Genomic DNA, 22,646 nt, shown 5'->3' with positions numbered 1-22,646 from the left:
CATTTATCAGGGATGGCCAGGACACTACTCTCAATTTGCAGGGAGAAGCTCTGGCCTTGTAAATAAATAGCCGGTTGTAACATGAAATGACCTAAACTGATGGAGGCTTCCCAAGCATCTGAGAAAATAGCTCACTGTGAATGACTGATCCTTGATCTGCTGAGAAAGCTGCTGATAGTCTGTTTTCATTCTCTTAGACTTATAACTTTATATTTCTTTATTTCTACATTCTTACTTTTGGAATCTACATTTTTTTTAAATTTTCTTATTCTTGGACTCTTCAGTATGCAGAGTAGAAAAATGTATCTTAAGGGTTGGGACATCCTCTAGGTCACTGTCCCTTGCCTTGTCTTTTCTGAAAGCCTGCTTTGCAAACTATATAGATCCAGGAAACTAGCTTACACCTAAGCACTGCTATAGTAATGGTTGATGTGACTTTTTCAAGTCTGAGAGAAATACCTAGTGATTTCTTATGTGTTTACAGAGTGGTTCTGTCCCTATTGTTTACTTAAGAAATGTAATGCAACAGCTCTTTTATTGGCTAGAGTTCTTCAGTGAAGAGAACTTTTTTCAAGGTTGAAGTCCAGTTACCACCAGAAAGCATGTGTTGCTTTTTTCCTCTTCAGACAGAGAAGTTTAGTTTTTGCTGCTTTCGTGGATTTTATTTTTTTATTTATTTTTTGCATACCCTGGTTCTGACTTGAGGCTGGCCACACCAGACAAATACAAATTAAGAAACAAAGTTTTTCTGCACTCCCAGAGTTTGTTCTCCTAGGCCACTGAGAACAGGTTGTGCTCCTTGTAGGGACATTCAGTGCCTTCTTTTGTCACACAACTAGACCTTCTTGCTTAGCTAGCTTGGCTTTTAGGATCAGTTTGGTGTTTGTTGTTAATGTAGGGGCCCTAGGTTAAGAATGCGGTGAGAAGAGATTAAGCATAGCCAGAATTCAAGAGTGTACTAATCTCTGATTTATCTGAATAAAACTACGTATGCAATCCTGGTGTTTATTTTATACTATTTTCTTTTTATGCTTATAGTCCAAGTCATTATATAGTTACTCTTGCCCCACTTTTTTTCTTAGCAAACTTTCTATTCAAGCATCATACTTTTTATTTGAGTTTTCCTATGTTTATACTTTTAGGAATATTTCCTAACGTGAGCTCTCTGCTGATGCAAATTCCCAAACAAACCAAACTAAGAAATATCCAGGTTTTTAATGGGTTGTTTCTGTGCTCTCAGGTGGCCCTGAGGGGCTGCGAATGTGACCACAGGGAGGAAGGAAAAGAGACCACGAGTTCCTCTTTTGGGAGTTCATTTATATACTCTGTGGGAGTAGTCCTGACCCCCCCCCCCACCTATGGGAGGGGTCAGGACCTGGCCTGTTGGGATTTGAAGTCCAGACCAATATAACTCTCAGGCCTGGGGGCTGAGATAGATGCGAGGGGCTGGGGCTTACACTCCCAACTTAACATTCCAGACTCTTCGGATATAGGGATGACAGAAAATTGAAATGATAATTATGACAAACATTTATGCTCTCTTTGGAAAAAAAAGGGCATACATTCAAATCTGGCTACTTCCTGCAGACACGGGGCAACATGGGAAGGGGAGAGCTAGGTGTCCATGTTCCAGCAAGAGGTGTGGCTGGAAAGGCATCCCATGTACTGTCATCCCGGAGACATCAGCCATCTTTTCCTTGGGGAAGATGAGAAGGCAGGTGTCTAGGGAAAAATTGTTATCATCAAAGATGAGTGTGCCAGAATGAGGAGCAAGGTAGGCCCTTTATTGTGGCATCTTGGAAGACCGGAGGGAGGAAGGTCCTGTCTGCTGGACAGACCAAGTGTCTTGAGTAGGCACCCGCTTGAGGCTCGAGAGATGGTACCAGCATGGGTGTCTCAAGAGCTTGGCAGGCGAGGGGTTGGTGAGGATTACCATGTGACGTCCTGTCCATCGAGATATGAGAGACCTAGGAGTTAACTGTTTGAGGAGTTAACTCTGTGCCCTGGTGAGAGTGGGACAGGTTTAGGGGTATTAGGGTCCACTGGTGTGGTGGCAGGGAGACAACGTGTGAACAGGGAAGGGAACTTAAAAGGGAGAGGTAGGATAGGTACCCTGCCAGTGGAGGAGTTTGAACTGGGAGGTGATGGTTAAGGAGAAAGGGCCTGCCATAAAGCAGCTAAAAAGGGCTCAGCCCATAGGGGAACGTGGGGTGGCCCTGAGGCAAGTCAGGGAGAAGGGAGGGCCAAGATAATCTGAGTTCAAGGGAGAGCTTGGTTGTTGTTTGATGAGTCCCATTGTCCAGATGTTGAGAGCTTCTGACAGCGAGCTCCATGACCCTGAGCCACCACATCTGCTGTTTCCCTGGAGACCAGAAATGCTTTTATCCATCCTGTAAAAGTGTCCACATGTGTTAAGAGATAACGGAGTTTTTTATGAGTAGGCATATGAGTGAAATCAACCTGCCAATCTTTGCCCAGTTGGTGTCCATGAGGCTGGTGTAGAGACTGACATATGTAGAGAGCCCCTTGTGGGTTGGCCTGGCACACATCTGGTAGAGTGAACCTGTAAAATAGAATCTCAGAGATAGGTGGGGTCAAAAATGGGCTCCAAGAAGTGGAACAAAGCTTTGGGGAAATGGATAATTATTTCTCCACCCAGTAAAAGTGCTGGGAAAGCAGGTATCACTAAGAATGAGCGAAAAACTGTCCTGCAAGAATGCAGGGCAGTGGCAATGTTTTAAGTGGGGAGGAATGGGTCCTGTCTATCCCCATAGCTGACACTGGTGAGGGAAACTTAAGACCCGAGTGAGAATAAAAGTAATGGACTTACCCGCTACCTGCAGCTTTACCTTGGGATTGGATAGGGTTATGCGATAAGCCAAGTCTGGGCAGTATCAATCCTCTGCAAGGCTGAGAAGATTGAAGGCTGGCACAGTTTCACTTGCTGCTGTTGGTGAGGCTGGACCTCCATGGTGTGGCATAGAGGACAAGCCCACATGGGGGCATTGTGATTTTCAGTGTCCACTTGTCCTTATGGCGACAAACATTGTTTTAGGTCCTGGAGGATGTTAAGCTCAAGATTTAGTACATAGGGAAATTAGCCATTTGAGACAGATTGATTTAGCACAGGTTCAATTTAAAAAGATTTTTGTAAGAGTCATTACAGGGGCAAAAGCAAATCTGGTTTTAAAGTCTATGCCCAACCATGTGACCTAAGTCCGCTCCAGCACATCTGCCAAAATGGCTGTTAGATCCAAATGGGGCCATGGAAATTGAATGCTTGGCGTCCCCAAACAAATAAATCTCCACCTCAGCCAAGGTCTGACCACTGTTGGGAATTGAATCCCTGGTGTGGACTGCAGCTTCAACAGGAATCCAAAAAAAAAAAAATGACAAAAATAAGTATGAATGGGTCCCCCAAAACAAGGACATGAAAGGGGACTCACCAAGACACAGCCACTGTAGCCCAGAAGCTGGTTTAAGCGTGGTGTGGAGAACTCAGATTGTAGAATAGGGGGCTTTTAACATGCAGCCTGCCACATGGAAATGGCCTGCCCTAGCTCAGTGGGACCTCCAAGATGTTAGGAATATTTCCTAACATGAGCTCTCTGTGGATGCAAATTTCCAATCAAGCCAAATCAAAACAAGCCAAATTAAGAAATATCCAGGTTTAATGGGAGTTTCTGCGTGCTCTTGGGAGGCCTAGAGTGGCCTCGAACACAACCAGTGGAAGGAAGGAAAAGAGATCATGTGTTCCTCTTTTGGGAGTTCATTTAAATACTCTGTGGGCAGGACCTGGCCTGCTGGGATTTGGAGTCCAGACCTATATAACTCTCAGGCCTGGGGGCTGGGACAGATGCAAGGGGCTGGGGCCTATGCTCTCAATTTAACATATACTTTGCCTATGTGGATTATGTCTGTGTAACACTTGCATTTCTAGTACCTATAGAGGTGAAAAGTGGATGTCAGATTCCGTGCAACTGGAATTAAAGATGTTTGTGAGCTTCTTTGTTGATGCTGGAAATCAAAATCAGGTTTCCTAGAAAAGCAACCAGTGCTCTTAATTGCTGAGCATTCAATCCAGTCCCTTGTTTTTTTCTGCCATCCTAGGAAATCTGTTTGATCTGTCACTGTTTGATGTTATTGTTGTTGTTTGTTTTGTTTAGTTTTTTGAGACGTGCTCTCAGGTAGCTCAGGCTGACCTTGACCTCAGTTGAGACCTTGAACTTCAGATCCCTCTACGTTTCCAACTAACTTCTGAGATTACAAATATGCACCACTACCACCAGCACAGCTACCACATGCGTTCTTGGTAACATGAATGTAGGGCAGACACTCCACCAAATAGGTGAGCTACATCCAAAGCCCCCGGTATAGTTTCTTAATAGTAATCTGTGATTTTCATGTGTGGTTTATATACTACACTATAGGCTTCTAGTAATCAGAGATTGTTAACTGTGCATTGCCCATCCCTAAAAATGCTGACACACTGTGCTCTATAATTTTCCCTCTTGAGAACCCCTACTTATTTAAACCAGTGGTTTATCTTGTTGGGATTTCGTTTCTGAAGTGGCTAAATTAACTGAGAGTCCATTTGAATCATAAAACAATGAGAAAGCCAGTACTACATGAGCACACTTTAGCTCTTGCACATTCTTACAACAAATTGAGTTTTCAAAGTAAACTCTTGGAAAACATAAAAGCTCTCCTCATTCAGCAATGGCTCAGTGTTTAAAAGTCTTGATTTGGCTGATTTATGTTGCAAAACCACTTGGCAGATACATCATTGTCTCTTTAGTCACATCTGCTTTTCACTTGAAACAGAGTTAACCAAGTATCCTTCTATTTCACAATATTTTCATTGAGTTCACTGATTTTAGTAGTTAAACCTGTCCTTCATGATAAAGGGATTAGGTTATATTTTAGTGAATCATAGAGGCTCTGAAATAGTATTTTTAAGCAATAATCAATATTTTAAGAACTGGTGTCAACGTTCTTCCTGTCATGTGTTTATGGCTTTCCATTTCTGTTTTGAATTTTCTGCTAATGCCTACTTCTGAAAAATCAACCCACTGTCACATTGCTAGTATTTTTCTGTGCAATTTTTAAGACTGTTTTCTGGGTTTAAGAATCATTCATTTATAGGTGCTAGGATCATACGTCATGTTGTAGTTGCTTTTCTTCTACCTAGGCACATAACTCACCAAAATCATGATGAGAATTTCAGGGTTATTGACTGTTTTGGTTTGTTAGCCCTGCAGTAGCCACCCTTTCTTAATTTTAGGATTTCATACATATAAATAATGTATCTTGAACATAATCACCTCTTAATTCCTCCACTTCTGTGCCTGTGCCTTTTTTTGTTTCCTCATCTCCACTTCATGGGATGCTGTGTTTGGTTAGTTCTTGGGCAGAGGAAAGGGTTTACTTGACTTAAAGACCCAGTTCACAGTCCTTCATGCAGGCAGATCAGTCAGGAACTGAATTAGAGACCCTGGAGTAATAGTGCTTACTTGCTTTTTCTTCCAGGCTTCTTCAGTTTTCTTACTTTATTCTTTTATTTCCTTTTTAAATTGAATATATATTTTCATATAGTAAATTTTGATTATGATTTCCCTGCTCAGTTCCTCTCAGAACTTCCTTTCTCTTCCAAATCTACACCTCAGTTCTCTGTCTTTCTCCTATTAGAAAAGAAACAGGCATCAAAAGTTTGGTTTGCTTTCTTACACATCGCTGTGCCTCCTTCCCAGGAATAGTGCAGCTCCACAGTGGGTTGGGTGTTCTCTCAAAAGTCTTTAATCAGGAAAACATCCTATAAGTGAAGTTCCTCTTTCCAAATAATGCAAAACTTTGTCATGTTGAGATAAAGCTAACCAGCACAAGACAATGAGTTAAGAGTCTGCCTGGGCTATGTAGTGAATATAAAATCAAATATAGTAACTAACCAAGTAAATATATAAATCCTTAAAATTAGTTCATCTTTTGCCATTATTATTTTTTTCATTATTTTTTTCATATAATTTGATCCTCTTCCCAAGACTTTGTAATATTTGGTTATGATAACATCTAGTATTTTGACTTTTAACCAAGTGTTTTGTTTTTTAACCAAGTTGATGATTTTGTTCAGAGGTAACAGAGATGGATGCTTTGGATGTGGATAGGATCTGCTCCATGTATCATACACTTTGATCTTCCTAAACCAAATCTCAGGTTGACATCTGAGGAATGGCACCCAAAATTGTCTTCTTGCTTGCTCATGAACATTGCACTCTATACACACGTTGCACCATAAGTGAATACTCATGCAAATTAAAAAGAAAAGTTAATGATTAGGAATAGTGAGAAGTGAAAAGGTCTATGAGTTCATTCATTAATATGACTGATTTTTGTTGCTAGAGACCAGGTTGAATTTTGGAACTTACATGGGCCGATTGAAATCTTAGATTCAGAAGAGCCATTATAGTTAAGAGTGTTAGTAGGAATGATTGAGTGTAAATTAGTGGAGCAGACAGATGTCATCTAGGAGTAATAGATACCAGAATGTATCCTATCATTAGGGCAACGAAAGAACAAAAGCACACTACTTGTCTTGTTCATGTAAACACATGTGTTCAACAGTGCTACTGTTTGCATGCACACAGTTTCCACAATGCTTTTGGAAGCCAAAAGACAACTATAGAAAATTTGTTTCCTTCTAACATATGTGTCTTTTGAATCAAACTAGTCTTTAGCCTTGGCTGCAACAGGCTTTATTTTCTGAATCAACCCCTTAGCCCTCATATTTTTTATTAATTAATTTATTTATCAAAGCTAATTTGCATGTGTGTCTAAGGGCCGACTCAAATGGTTTTGTTTGTCTATTCTTTTTTTTTTTTTTTGGTTTTTCGAGACAGGGTTTCTCTGTAGCTTTGGTGCCCGTCCAGGAACTAGCTCTTGTAGACCAGGCTGGCCTCGAACTCCCAGAGATCTGCCTGCCTCTGGCTCCCGAGTGCTGGGATTAAAGGCGTGCGCCACCACCGCCCGGCTGCTTGTTTGTCTATTCTTTTTTTTTTCCCATTTTTTTTTATTGAGAAAAGAAGAAAAAAAAATAAACAAAAAAACAAGTTTCCACCTCCTCCCAGCCTCCCATTTCCCTCCCCCTCCTCCCACCCTTCTCTCCCTCCTCCCACCCTTCTCCCCCTCCCCCCACTCCTCTCCCCCTCCCTCTCCAGTTCACAGAGCAGTCCGGGTTCCCTGCCTGTGGTAAGTCCTAGGTCCTCGCCCCTCCGTCCATATCTAGGAAGGTGAACATCCAAACTGGCTAGGCTCCCACAAAGCCAGCACATTAAGCAGGATCAAAACCCCGTGCCATTGTCCTTGGTGTCTCATCAGCCCTCACTGTTCGCCATGTTCAGAGAGTCCGGTTTTATCCCATGCTTTTTCGGTCACAGTCCAGCTGGCCTTGGTGAGCTCCCCGTAGATCAGCTCCACTGTCTCAGTGGGTGGATGCACGCCTCGTGGTCCCGACTTCTTTGCTCATGTTCTCCCTCCTTCTGCTCCTCATTGGGACCTTGGGAGCTCAGTCCAGTGCTCCTGTGTGGGTCTCTGTCTCTATCTCTATCCATCACCAGATGAAGATTCTATGATGATATGCAAGATATTCGTCAGTATTGCTCTAGGATAGGGTCATTTCAGGTCCCTACAACAGATGGGCACAGGAGATCGCTTCCTATGTATAACCCCAGAAGCACAGACATTAAGGGCAACATTGAATAAATGGGACCTACTTAAACTGAGAAGCTTCTGTAAAGCAAAGGACATTGTCACTAAGACACAAAGGGAACCTACTGACTGGGAAAAGATCTTCACCAACCCTGCAACAGACAAAGGTCTGATCTCCAAAATATATAGAGAACTCAAGAAACTAGACTTTAAAGTGCTAATTAACCCAATTAAAAAATGGGGCACTGAACTGAACAGAGAATTCTCAACAGAAGAAGTTCAAATGGCCAAAAGACACTTAAGGTCGTGCTCAACTTCCTTAGCAATCAGGGAAATGCAAATCAAAACAACTTTGAGATATCATCTTACACCTGTCAGAATGGCTAAAGTCAAAAACACCAAGGATAACCTTTGCTGGAGAGGCTGTGGAGGAACGGGTACCCTCATCCATTGCTGGTGGGAATGCAATCTTGTGCAACCACTGTGGAAGTCAGTGTTTCGGTTTCTCAGGAAATTCGGGATCATCTTACCCCTGGACCCAGCAATACCACTCTTGGGAATATACCCAAGAGATTGTCTATCATTTGTTTGTCTATTCTTAATGCATTAACTATACATAGGTTTGCCTGCCATCCTAGGGCATTCATCAGTTGATGCAAATCTAGGGTATTTTTATTTCCCGGCTATTATAAATAAAATCTCAGCGAACATGGGTTAGAGCATGTCTCTAAAATAAGATAAGGACTTTCTTGGTACATAGATGGGAGATGTACTGCTCGGTCATATGGTGTATATCTAGAGTTAGCCTTTTGAGGAAACTCCATACTGATTTAAAATGGTAGCACCATCTAGAGGCAAAGGCAGGCAGATCTCCGTGAGTTCGAGGCCAGCCTGGTCTACAAGAGCTAGTTCTGTTGTATTAGGAGCAGCTGGGCTGCGTCCCACCACTCGGCTAGCTTTACCCGAAATAATTACACGGAAACTGTATTCTTTTAAACACTGCTTGGCCCGTTACCTTTAGCCTCTTACTGGCTAGCTCTTACATATTGGTCTAACCCAATTCTAATAATCTGTGTAGCCCACGAGGTGACTTACCAGGGAAGATCTTAACCTGCGGCTGTGTTGGGTGAGAGAATCATGGCGCCTCACTGACGCGGCTTCTTTCTCCCAGCATTCTGTTCTGTTTACTCCGCCTACCTAATTTTCTGTCCTATTAGGGCCAAGCAGTTTTCTTTATTAATTAACCAATGAAAGCAACAGATAAATACAAGACCCACCTCCGTCATAGTTCCAGGAAAGGAACCAAAAAGCTACGAAAAAACCTGTCTCGAAATCCAAAAAAAAAAAAATGGTAGCACCAGTTTACATTCACTTAAGCACTGATTTGGAGTTGTTGTTTTTTTTTTTTTTCTTCTGCTCATCAATGCCAACATTTGTCATTAAAAAAAAAAAAAAGGCAAACTTAGACATCCTGACTTTGGTGAGATAAAATAAGAGAGAAGTTGTAATCAGCATTTCTCCAGTAGTTGAGTATGTTAAACACATTTAAATGTTTGCCAGTCAGCTGTATTTCATTTTCTGAAAATTGTCTATTTAGCTCTATTCCCCATGATTAATATTTATAATATAAACATATAACAACTCCCTTTCTCTTACTCTCTCCAATCACTTCATGCTGCTTTTATGGAGTATTTCTTTAATGATGTAAAGATATGTTACTTTGGTTTATGCTGTGGATTATTATTTAAACTATGTGAAGGTGTGTTACATTTGTTCATGCTTCATTTGTCTAATTATGTGTTGCTTTTTGACCTTGCCTGCCTAAGGCACTTGATTGGTCTAAAAAGCTGAACAGTCAATAGCTAGGCAAAAGAGTGGTAGGTAGGGCTGGCTGGCAGAAAGAATATATAGGAGGAGGAATCTAGAGAGAAGAAGAGAATGAGGGAGAAATAGAGGGACATGCCCAAGACCAGAAAAAGGGCAGCCGGCAGCCAGGAGACAACAGAAGCAGGAAAGAAGTTCCTACCTACCTACCTACCTACCTACATACAGAAAGAAAAAAAGAAAGAAAGATAAAAAGCCTTGAGGCAAAATGATGATAAGGAGAAACAAGTTAAGAGCTAGCAAGAAACAAGCCCAAGATAAGGTTGATAATTCATAACTAATAAGAAGTCTCCATGCCATGATCTGCAATGTAGTTTCTGGCCCCAAACGTAGCTTGCTAGGTGCCCCCACTTACTCTGTCTCAAACTGGTTGTTTCTCTTTTATTATTATTGAATATATATTTATATGTCTGTACACATACCTATTTAAATATGAGCTGCTGAGTCCATTTCCTATTTCTACTATTTATATGAATACAGGGCAGAGCATTTTGTTTTTGATAACCAACTAGGAGGCTCATTCCTGGGAAAAACAATTCTCCCTCTCTCAATAGTCATCTCATAAGGAGTGGCACTATTTGGAGGTGTGGCTTTTTCACAGTAGATCAGTCCTTGTTGGAGGAAATGTATCACTGTGAAGGTGGGTTTTGAGATCTTGTATATGTTTAAGCCATTTCTACTGTCCCAGACCACTTCCTGTTGTCTGTGGGTCAAGATGTACAATGCCCAGCTTCTTCTCCAGCATCATGTCTGTCTGCATGCCACCATATTGCATCATGATGGTTATGGACTATGCCTCTTAAAACGTCAGCCACCCAATTAAATATTTCTCCTTCTAAGATTGTCATGGTCATGATGTCTCTTCACAGCCAATGGAATCCTAATTAAGGCAGTTCAGGATTCATTGCCCTTTAGAGAAGAAATATTATTAGAAACACTGCTAATTTTACTTGGATAGAATCATATTATACATAGGCTTGTGTAGCTCCTCCTCATGTGTTATTAATAGGAATCCTAGTAATCAATTATAGTCATTTTTTTTCATGGTGTCCCATATTTCCTGTGTATTTTGTGTTAAGCTTTTGTTAAATTTAATGTTTACGTTGACCAATGAGTCTATTTTCTCCATTGTGCCTTCAGCGCTTAAGGTTCTCTCTTCCATCTCTTGTGTTCTGCTGTTTATGCTTGCATTTGTAGTTCTTGATCATTTTCTTATATTTTACATTTTCAGAATTACCTCTGTTTGTGTTTTCTTTATTTTGCTTTTCATGTTTTGAATCATTTCTTTACCCTGTTTGATTGCATTTTCTTGATTTTCTTTAAGGGATTTGTTGATTTCTTCCAAATTTTTTGTCTTTTCCTCCATTTCTTTGAGGGATTTTTTCATTTTCTCTTTAAGGGCTTCCACCATTCTCCTAAAGATACTTTTTTAGGTCATTTTCTTCTGCTTCATCTATATTTGGGGTTTCAAGTCTTGCTGTTGTAGAGTCACTAGTTTTTGCTGGTGTCATGTTGTTGTGGTGTTGAGTATGTCCTTGTCTACTTATCTTTTCCTCTGATTGGTTTAGTTGGGGCTGTGTCTCTGGTGAGCAATCTTCCAGGTGCCAGTGGATCCAAGGCTCACCTGATTGCTCCTTGTGGTGCAGGCAGGGCCATGGTTTCAGTCATCTTGGAGGTCACTAGGTGTTTACAGAAGTTGCTAGGCATTCCCAGGGGTAGTTTGCATTCGTAGATAGAGGTTGTTTGGGCCTGATCCCATGAACGTTGCTTTCTTGGGGCTGATCCTACTGAGGACACTGCCTTGGCTCTGCCCTGAAAGAGGTCACTGTCTCAGGCCTCCTCCAGAGGAGGTCACTGACTTGGTTCTACTCTAGCGTAGGTTGCTGTCTAACTGAAAGGCACCTGGTCCTGCAGAGGTGTCTGGCTCAGACCTACTCTCTCAGCGGTTGCTCCCTTGCACCTGCTCCTATGGAGGTCACTGCCATGAGCCTGCTTCAGTGGAGGACACTGGCTCAGGCCTGCTCCTGTGGAGGTCACTGCCTTGAGCCTACTCCTGCAGGGCTCAATATCAGGCTTGTTTCCTCCACAGATGCCCCTGGTTTGGACCTGCTCTCATGGAGGTCCCTGGCTTGGGCCCCATCCCACTGTGGTCTCTGGCTTGGGTCTGCTCCCTTGGAGGACCCTGATTCATGCATGCCATGTCCTGCTGAGGTCTCTGGCTTAGGCCTGCTCTCTCAGTGGTCACTCCCTTGTACCTGCTCCTGTGGAGGTTGCTGCCACTTATATCTTATATATATTATACTTAAAAAAACAGCTGTTAGAGAGGCAATATAAAACCAAAGGTTTATGAGATTAATGGCAATAAAATAGTTCTTAAATTTTTGCTTTTCTTCTGTCCCATATCAGTTGTCTTTCTGACATGAGACAGATTTTGGATTTCACTTTAATAAACATGCTTATTTTTAAGAGAGAGCTACACTCCAACTCCAAAGCCAGTTTTAATCTTTAATTGGATTGGGAGTAGAGAAAGACCATTTACATTATATGTCAGTATGGAACGGGAGAAACAAATATAAGGAAGATTTATGAAATTTTATCCTGTTGGAAATGTGATTTACCAATTGGACAATTTACTCTTTTTCTTGACATTTCTTTTCTTAATGACTTGTTCTTTTTTTTTTCCAGCTGTCTTATTTGTTCTGTGTCTTCAGATTCCTTAGCTGGATATTTTTATTCTCCTGAAAAGACAGAAACATAACTGTCTCCAATTCTAATTTTGTGGAAATTCTCTTTTGGCAAGTTATATCTGATCAAATGAAAAGCATTTGCTAGTATTATAGGTCAGTTTAGATTAAACAGTCATGGTGCTTAATGAGCTATTATCTCTTCTAATTAGGAGGTATCTCTTGTTCGAATCTACTCTTTAACAATTTTGATGGTTTCCTTAATTTTTCTCCTCCCCTGGAAACTAAAACAAATCCATTTCCCCAAAGTAACACATGTCCTGGTTTTACTTTTTATGTCTGTATATGTTTAAAGTATACTGCCTGATTTAATCCCAAAGTTTTTTCTACTATCCAATCTCTGTTCACTGCAATTGCTCCTTTTTCATTAGCATTCAGAAAATTCAAAGTTAATAAAGCGTTATGCAATCTATTTCTGGGGGTATTTATTATCCCTTTCTGTTTACTTAACATATCCTTTAGAGTTTGATTTGATCTTTCTATAATTTCCTACCCTGTAGCATTGTGTGGAATATGCTTTATATTATAAGAAGAAAAATCAGTTTTATTTTCTTAGAGACATATGTTGGAGAATTGTCTCTCTATATTTGTACACGTATACACATAATTGCCATAACTTCTAGCAAATAGTGTAATTACCAAATGAGCCTTTTCTGAACTCAAAGCAGTTGCCCATTGAAAACATGAATAGGTATCAATGGCATAATGTACATATTTTAGTTTTCCAAATTCTACATAATGGAACACATCAATCTGCTAGATTTCATTCCTTTGAGTACCCTTTGCATTACTTCGTGCAAGGAGTGTGTTTGGTTTTGTAAAGAACTTGTAGGATATTTCCTTTTAATATTTTTGGCTTGTTACATGAAGGAAAAGCTTTTTCTAACCTTTGCTATTGACATGATTTTTTTTTTATGAAATTCTGAGTTCTTCAGCACATTTCCAATTAGTAATTGATTGGTTTCTACATACCTTGTTCTACAGGACCTGGAAGAACTGTATAGGATCAGATGTGTGTTATGTATATGGGATTATTCCTATTCCTGAATGTATCTTATAACTGAATAAATAATAAAGTAAATTTTGTATCATCTTATATAAATTCAGTGGTTTCTATATGCAAATAGATTCTTTCTGTATATTGCAAATCGATAACTGTATTCAGAAGTTTATTAAAATCCCTCAGTACCATGAGAATAGCATATAATTCTGACTTTAGGACAGACTCATAAGTGATTTGATCCACTTTACTTAAATTTTCTGATTTGTAACCTGCCTTTCCTGATTCATTTTTAATATTATAGAATGTAGGGGCTCTAGTTATTTGTATTTCCTGTACAAGGAAAGGAAAGATACAGCTAAGTTTCTTTATAGGTTGAATTCTCTGGCTTTGGGAAAATTGTTGTTAATCTCTCCCAAAAACTACTAAACATTCTTTGCCAGGGTTCATTTTGTGTCCATAACTTGTGAGTTTCATCCTTATTAAAAGGTACTGTAAAGGTACTTTGGTCCGGTCTTCATCTGTTTAAACCTGCAGTTCCTTTCATTAATATCTTATTATTATTAGACTTTAAACAGGTACATTAGGTTTCTGGAAGGTGAATACAGAACTGGAGTGAATGCATAACTCTTTGTGGGAATTTCAGTACAAAACCACTGAGTTCTTTCTATCCTTCTGTTTGTTTGATTTTTGCAGAGGAGACAGGGTCTTAAATGTACTTCTGATTGTGCTGGAATTGACTGTATAAATGAGAATAGCTTTTAATTCAGAGGCAGACCTATCTGTCTCTGCTTTCTGAGTGCTGCAATTAAAAGCATGAGTCAGTACACCTTTTTTTTTTTCAGTTGAAATTGTTCATACAATTTCTCTGATGCATACTCAGTACTATTGATCTGTTTTCTTGTCTCTCCACATCTGTTAATACATTTCTCTAGCAAGGTGATATCTCATTCAAAGGGTTCAGAAATGACAAAGGTGATCCTCCTCTTCAGTTTTCTTCTAAACTGACTTGGTGATTGCAATAGAGTTTCTGTGTCATGGAATATGTGTGGATAGCATGAGAATTAAATAACTCTATTTTCAAAGAAGTATACATTTACTGTGTTTTCAGTATCATTTTCTTTGTCCACATCTATGGGATATTTTGGAATGTAGTGACCTATGATGATGTGCATGTTGACTTCACCCGGGAAGAGTGGGCTTTGCTGGATCCTTCCCAGAAGAGTCTCTACAATGATGTGATGCTGGAGACCTGTAGGAACCTCACTGCTATAGGTAAGACTATGAGTTTTCCTTCACATTTTAAAATAAGGGGACAACTTGATTTTGGTTATTGATGTTCTTCTGTAATTATGATTGAGACTGTGAAACGATGATATGAAAAACTCAGGCATGGTTCTCAGGTTCACTGATTATAATTTATTTTATACAATTTCAAATAACATCATATTTTCTTATGCTATATTTTAGGCTACAAATGGGAAGGTCATAATATTGAAGAACATTGTCAAAGTTCTTGGAAACATGGAAGGTAATTTGCATTTGCAAGCTAATACAAATATGCCTTGGAAAAAATTTTAAGATGTCTCGAAGAAAGCAGTAGTATATTAGCACAACTTAAAGTGCATTGATAATTATTGAATTCTCAAAACCATATACCAAAATGTCAAGTAGGTGAATTGTATTTGCAAGTGATTCTTTTAAGAAGGAAGACACGAAAACAATGCCTTAACAGGTATCACCATTTCAATCATAGCCTCATGAGAGCTATGCTGTAGAACTGCCAAGCTATTTAGTTTCATACCATTCCATTACAAAATGTTTGCATGTTGAATAGGTTATAAGTATTATATGTCCAAAGCCTTCTAAGAAGCAAATAGTCCATAGCAGACCTTATGTTACTCATATTCTTGTTGTGACTCTGTTAAGTTTAATGAGAGGAGGTATAGTTAGAGTCAAGAACCAAGGGGAAGTTGTTGTGGAGAAACCTTAGTTAGTATACTATATGTCTATGAGAAAAAGAAAATCAAACCGTGTGACTGCTACATGTACACCCTTTATTGGTTTTTCTCCATTTAATAGGTATGTAATATGTCACTATGGAGACAAGTCATATGAACATGGGATAATGAATGTAGTGACATATCCCTCTTTCTTTCAGAACAATTAGAAGATTTCTAGTTGTCCCCATATTGAATATAGTTGTTGAATGTGATTCAAGCTTACAAGTAATTGCTTTTCCAGCTTCATTGGAAATACATCAACAAACTCACACTGCAGAAAAGCTCTATGAGTACTAGTAATTTGGAAATAATTTTGTTTGTCCTGGTTAACTTTAAAAACATAGTATGACTCACACTGTAGGAAAGTTTTATGAATCCAGTGTGTGGTTCCCAGTTCTCTTCAAATACGTGAAAAATCTCTTATGGAAAACTGATGTTTTAAACGTGAGTCTTGTAAGAAAGGCTCTTACATCACAGGCATATTCAACAGTAAAAAGCAATCTTTAATAAAGGGGAGCAACATGAGTGTAAACAAAGTGATAAAAGTTTAAGATCTGATTGACTTTTATAATTAAACCTAATTGTAACTAATTTATACAGATATTGTCAACAGTATAATGAATGTGGTAAAGCTTTTACATATGCCAATTTTCATTGCAGGCTTAAAAGAAGCCATACTGAAGATAAATCTGAAACTACTCAATGTGTTAAAGACTTTGCATATCATAATCATCTTCAAAGGTATGAAAGAATCTGTACTGGAGAGAAACCCTTTGAATGTAATCAATGTGGTAAAGTCTTTACACATCAGAGTATGCTCAAAAATCATAACAGATCACATACTGGAAAGAAACCCTATGGATGTAATCAATGTGGGAAAGTCTTTTCACTACAGTATTACCTCCAAAGACATAAAGGAACACATACTGGAGAGAAACCCTATGAATGCAACCAATGTGGTAAAGCCGTTGCATGTAACAGCAGTCTTCTATTGCATAAAAGATCCCATAGTGGAGAGAAGCCCTATGAATGCAGCCAATATGGTAAAGCCTTTATACTACAGTATTACCTCCAAAGACATAGAACACATTCTGGAGAGAAACCCTATGAATGTAATCAATGTGGGAAAGCCTTTGCATGTGACAGCAGTCTTGTTTTGCATAAAAGATCCCATAGTGGAGAGAAGCCCTATGAATGTAATCATTGTGGGAAAGCCTTTGCATTTCACTGTCGTCTCCAAAATCATAAAAGAACACATACAGGAGAGAAGCCCTATGAGTGCAATCAGTGTTGTAATGCCTTTGCGCGGAAAAGTCATCTTCTAAGGCATAGAAGAACACATACTGGAGAGAAACCCTATGAATGTAATCATTGTGGGAAAGTCTTTGCACAAAACAGTCACCTTCTAAGGCATAGAAGAACCCATACTGGAGAGAAACCCTATGAATGTGATCAATGTGGTAAAGCCTTTGCATGTAATGATAATCTTGTAGTGCATAAAAGAATACATACTTCAGAGAAACCCTATGAATGTAAACAATGTGGTAAAGCCTTTACACAAGAGAGTCAACTCAAAAATCATAAAAAGAACATATGCTGGAAGAAACCCAATGAACATAATCAATATTAGAAAGCCTTTTCACAACAGAACTATCTCCATGTACATAAAAGAAAACAAATTGTAGGAAAACCCCTATAAAAGTAATCCATGTCGTAAAGACTTTATATGTCTCTGTAGTCTTTTCAATCGTGGGAAAAAAATTATACTACAGAGAATCCTGATAAATTTAGTCAGTGTGGTAATGTTTTGCACTTCATGATAGCTTTTATACAAGATTAATTCTTTCTACGTGCAATCACTCTGTTAAAGCCGTGTCTCTAGCCATATAATTTTTTAAAAACCTTTTTATATCAACTTGAAATCAGGAAATAGTGAAGAATTCATACAAGAGAAAGACCATATTCATGTAAATGATTGGATAAAGACTAGATATTTTAGTTGACATCAGTTTCAAGGAGAAAAAAGTCTTTTTCATTCTATCTTTGAAGGATGTTCCCTCAAGACTGATGGTGGAAATAACTACATTGTGTTCCCTATTTGCAACATTGGATGTCGATATTAAAGTATGCCATATATGACAAATCCACTTATTAAATTTTATTTTGGTGTCCTTATATTCATTGTGTTACTTTGTTTATCCTCCATTGTGCTTCTTCTTAATGATAGTTATATTTTTGCTGCAATGTATTGAATTGGATATCAATCACCAAAGGTGTGTCCATTTTTTTATTTAAATATCAGGCAGTTTGTGATCATAACTTTCAAGTAAATTTGTCTGTGAAAGGGTCATGGACTAATGTTTCTGGTTTTGTTTTTTTATATTTTCATAAATTCCCTTGGGATGTTGTTTGCTATTCCAGCCTATTTGGGATGTCAGTAGTTAGTAAGGGAGATGTTTGAACTCATGATCCTTATGTTTCAGCCTCCTGAGTACAATCCAGTGGCAAATGATGGAAATCATAGGTGTGTGAATTAATATCCTTGTCTTCGACTTGATTCCACTGGTCAACCTCTCTGTTGAGGGGGATCATCTGCCAGGCTGGAAGTTGTTTGGGATGGTCTCTATGATCCACACCCACTGTGAGCCTTGTGGTGTGAAGGTACCTGGGAAGAGGGTCTTGTCAGAAGCCAGCAGTTGAGGAGATATTGTCGAAAGCTACAACAAGCCATAGTGCAATGTTCAGCATTCTTAGCAGACACAAGGCTGATAATGGTAGCAATCTGCCTTACATTCTTTTGATTCATTTTTTTTTCTCATTTGTTTTTAAAGATAGGGTTTTTCTGTATAGTAGCCTTGGCTGTCCTGGAACTCACTTTTTTATATCAGGATCTATGCAAACTCACAGAGATCAGCCTCCATCTGCCTCCGAGTGTGACTATAAAAGGCATGCGCCATCACATCTAGCTTGATTTATTGCTATCCATTTATTTGAGTCTGGATTTCTCTATTCATATTTGGTTGCTATTTATTTTTGTTTCAGTCCAGGTTTCTCTCTAGCTTTGGATGTTCTGTAACTTTCTTTATAGACCAGGCTGTCCTTGAACTCACAGAGTTCTGCCAGCCCCTTACTCTTGAGTATTCTACCACTGCCCAGCTATTTTGTTGGTTTTGAGTCAATATATTTGCTAAATGCCGCAGACTACCCTTCAGTCTTCCATATTCCTACCATGAATCAGAAGACCTGGGCTCACGGCCTTGTGCCACCATACCTAGCTGGCTCATGTTTATCTGATCCACTCATCCATCCGTAGATAAATGGCTTGAACCCACACCTCTTGGCTACTATGACTAATGCTGAACCTCATGCACACAGGATCTCTGTTCAAAATATATTCTGAAGTGCAGTCATTTCATCACAGAAATACATTGAGCCTACCCTCAGGCTTCAGGGGGCCCCCAGATTCTTACCTCGGCTATGGTTGTAGATGTGCCCAGAGTCTGTGCAGAACACTCATTTGGGGATTCCTTCCACCTGCCCAAGTGTCTAGCAGTCAACATCAAGTGTAAAACTTGCCTGCTCCTCAGGAAGATCCAGGACTTGCCTGTTGTGATTCAAGGTCTTTCACTGTCTCCACTGCAGTTTGCCTTCAAACGTTCTTAAATGTAGCTGCAATATGAACAAGGCTCTATGTGACCCCCAGCTCCATCTTTTCAATTCAGTATTCCTCCTTGCCAATTCTCCTGGTTGTCTTATCTGTCCCAAGTACAGGGGAATGACAATAATGGGCTACTCTCACTGGAACAAAAAAGTGATGGATCAGCAAGGGGCAGAGTAACAGAGGATTGGTGACCACTGCAGCATAAGATTACAGTTCTTCACTCAGACAGTAGCTATCTGGAGCCTCCAGCCTAACCTGATGAGTCATATGGGACCGATCTGTAGCACCAGATTCAGGATATTGGCCTGGATATCCAGATCCTACCATCTTCTTACAGTCTGAGCTTTTAAGTATGAACTCAGTCTTTTTTGTTTGTTTGTTTGTTTGTTTAAGATGAGGCAGTCAGTTCTTCAGCTACTATTCTGTTCTTCCAGATTCTATTTGGACAGTGCTCTCAACTACCTCCACCAAGCCACAGTCATGTGGGGAACTTTCATGATGCTGCTGGGACTTGAGCAACAGCTGTCATTTAGTGTCATCCCATATCATGAGGTTCCTTCAGATGCTTGCTCCTTTTCCATACATAGATATTCAGCCAGTGGAAGAGTAGAACACAGCCTTGTGAAATCAAAAGGCAGCTAAGTCACAAAGAATCTGCAACCCATTCAGACATCAGTTAAGAACCTCATCATTTCTTGGGTAATGGTGAGTGTATGAGGTCTGACATTGGGACCCTTATTCTCGAGGCATCTAAGGACACCTGTTGTTCCAGGCAGATAAGAAAGTTCAGGTCTGAGTTCTGCTCATTTAGGGATGGAAGTGTCTGAATTAACAGCTACTCATATCTCTTTTTTAAAACTTGTTGAAACAATGAGCTTCATTTTGGGGTTACTTAGAGGAATATGGAAAAATAATTGCTTACTGTAGTGCAAGGGACTCTAAGACTGTTGTAATCATAAAGATACAATCATAGGATGCAGATAAGCATACAGGCCACCTAGAGCATACTGCAGGATTGTAGGCATAATACAAATTAAAGTTCATTCTGTCTTGGTGGATCATTTTATCAAATCTACTTCAAACAGTATGATCTGACATTCTCCATTTGAGTTAAGCATTCTGAATCCTGTCAGTTTCAAGAATTCTTTGAAGCTTTATTGAGGTGTACATTTCCTGAATTAGTCAGCTCCTGTCAAAGACAAATCACTTCAGTCTCCAGGAACCTGCTACAAAGCATCACATTCTTCAGGGGTCTGTGTTTTATCCTCATTAAGAAGCATTTAAGGTTGCGTAAGTGTAAAAAGTTTTAAAGATGGTTTTCATACATTGTCATATTTTCAGAACTTCTCTCAGTATAATTTTTTTTTTTTTTTTTTTGGTTTTTCGAGACAGGGTTTCTCTGGCTTTGGAGCCTGTCCTGGAACTAGCTCTGTAGACCAGGCTGGTCTCGAACTCACAGAGATCCGCCTGCCTCTGCCTCCCGAGTGCTGGGATTAAAGGCGTGCGCCACCACCGCCCGGCTTCAGTATAATTTTTTAATGTTATTTTATTACTTAAAAATACTAATTCAAATTCCCACTTCCTTCCACTCCCCACTACCTCCCCTTCTCCTACCCCCTCCTACTCCCTTCACAGACCCCCCCACCCCACCCCCTCCAATCCTAATAGAGGGCCATGCACCCCACCCTGTGGAAGGTCCAAGGCCTTCCCTACACATCTAGGTTGAGCCAGGTTTACATACGAAGAGAATAGGATCCCAAGAAGCAGTACATGCTGTAGAGACAAATCCCAGTGTCACTATCATTGGCCCCTCAGTCTGCCCCAACTGTCAACCCCCTTCAGAGTTGACTCCTGGTCCATTTGGAGTTGGTGAGCTACCATTAGCTCAAGCAAACTGTCTCAGTGGATGAACCCCTCATGGTCTTGGATTCTTTGCTCAAACTCTCACTTTTTCTACTCTTCAACTGAATATGGGAGCTCAGTCCAGTGCTCTGATGTGGGTCATTGCCTCTGTTCCCATCTGTTGGACGAAGGTCTATGGTGATATTTAAGATAATCATCAGTCTGACTACAGGGTAAGGTCAGTTCAGACACCCTCTCTATTGCTTAGGGTCTTAGCTAGTGTCATCCCTGTGAATTCTTGGTTATTATCTAGAGCCAGGTTTCTTGCTAACTCCATAATAGCTCCCGCAATCAAGATATCTCTTTCCTTGCTGTCATATCTGTCCTTCCTCAACCTCGACTATCCCATTCCCTCAAGTTCTCCTCAATCCCCTCCTCCCTTTCCTTCTACCCCCTCCCACCATGCTCCCAAATTTTTGTCTGTTTCCAATTTCCAAAAGGGTCTATATATGTTTTTCTTTGGGTTCACCTTATTACTTAGTTTCTCTAGGATCATGAACTATAGGCTCGATGCCCCCCCCTTTTTATGCCTAGTATCCACTTATGAGTGAGTACATACCATATTCATTTTTTTTTGTGTGTGTTTGGGTTACCTCATTCATGATAGCGTTTTCTAATTCCGTCCATTTGCATGCAAAATTCAAGATGTCATTATTTTCTTACTGTTGAGTAGTACTCTAATGTGTAGATGTGCCACACTTTATCCATTCTTCAGTTTAGGGGCATCTAGGTTGTTGCCAGGTTCTGGCTATTACAAATAATGCTGTTATGAACATAGTTGAACAAATGCTTTTATAGTATGATTGAGCATCTTTTGGGTATATTCCCAAAGTGGTATTGCTGGATCCTGAGGTAGATTGATTCCCAGTTTTCTGAGAAACCACCACACTGATTTCCAAAGTGGTTGCACAATTTTGTATTCCCACCATCAATGGATGAGTGTTCCCCTTACTCCACATCCTTTCCAGCATAGGTTATCATTGTTGTTTTTTATTTTAGCCTTTCTGACAGGTATAAGATGGTATCTCAGCTGTTTTGATTTGCATTTCCCTGATAGCCAAGGAAGTTGAACATGTCCTTAAGTGTCTTTTGGCCATTTGAAATTCTTCTGTTGAGAATTCTGTTTAGTTCAGTACACCACTTTTTAATTGGTTTATTTAGAATTTTAATGTCTAATTTCTTGAGTTCTTTATATATTTTGGAGATCAGTCCTTTGTCTGATATGGGGTTGGTGAAGATTTTTTTTCCATTCAGTAGGCTGCCTTTTTTGTCTTATTGACTGTGTCCTTTGCTCTACAGAAGCTTCTCAGTTTCAGGAGGTCCCATTTATTCATTGTTGCTCTTATTGTCTGTGCTACTGGAGTTATTTAAGAAGTGATCTCCTGTGCCCATGCATTGAAGGTTACTTCCCACTTTCTCCTCTGTCAGGTTCAGTGTGGTCAAAGTTATATTGAGGTCTTTAATCCATTTGGACTTGAGTTTTGTCCATGGCAATATTTGTGGATCTATTTTCATTCTGCTACAAGTTGGCATCCAGTTATGCTAGCATGATTTGTGGAAGATGCTTTCTTTTTTGCATTGTATAATTTTAGCTTCTTTGTCAAAAATCAGGTGTTCATAGGTGTGTGGATTAATATCCTGGATTGAGGGCTAGCAGGCAAGCTCCTTGCTGGTGGCTAGAAATGCCGAGGAACCTGGGAAGGGCCCCCTGGCTTTTCTCCCCCCTGGAGTTCTTAGGGAGTGGTGTGTCT

The 22,646-nt window shown here is 39.8% G+C and overlaps 2 protein-coding genes across 2 annotated transcripts in view; both read left to right on the top strand.

The window, feature by feature from the left end:
* LOC121449758 (zinc finger protein 431-like) overlaps window positions 1-18,995 on the top strand; it is a 54,688-nt gene extending 35,693 nt beyond the window's left edge. Inside the window, exons 5-6 of the mRNA XM_041654439.1 lie at window positions 16,046-16,807; window positions 18,820-18,995. Coding sequence (XP_041510373.1) covers window positions 16,046-16,807; window positions 18,820-18,995 — 938 coding nt within the window. The remainder of the gene's footprint in view (window positions 1-16,045; window positions 16,808-18,819) is intronic.
* Window positions 915-14,864, top strand: LOC121449234 (zinc finger protein 431-like). Its single transcript, XM_041653536.1, has 3 exons — window positions 915-919; window positions 14,441-14,604; window positions 14,800-14,864. Exons 1-3 carry the CDS (start codon window positions 915-917, stop codon window positions 14,862-14,864), a joined length of 234 nt encoding a protein of 77 aa, XP_041509470.1.
* Window positions 18,996-22,646: the final 3,651 nt, after the last annotated feature.

This window comes from Microtus oregoni, unplaced genomic scaffold, assembly GCF_018167655.1.
Source record: "Microtus oregoni isolate MIOR12 unplaced genomic scaffold, Mior012 000006F_ref0000085, whole genome shotgun sequence".
NCBI lineage: Eukaryota > Metazoa > Chordata > Mammalia > Rodentia > Cricetidae > Microtus > Microtus oregoni.
Note: the sequence above shows the minus strand (reverse complement) of the source record. Positions and strands in the feature narration are given on the sequence as shown.

What these genes read in the sequence shown, in the direction of transcription:
- LOC121449234 (XM_041653536.1), top strand. An exon ending in TAGGAACCTCACTGCTATAG is followed by an intron (nt 14,605 to 14,799) that starts GTAAGACTATGA and finishes GCTATATTTTAG; the next exon opens with GCTACAAATGGGAAGGTCAT.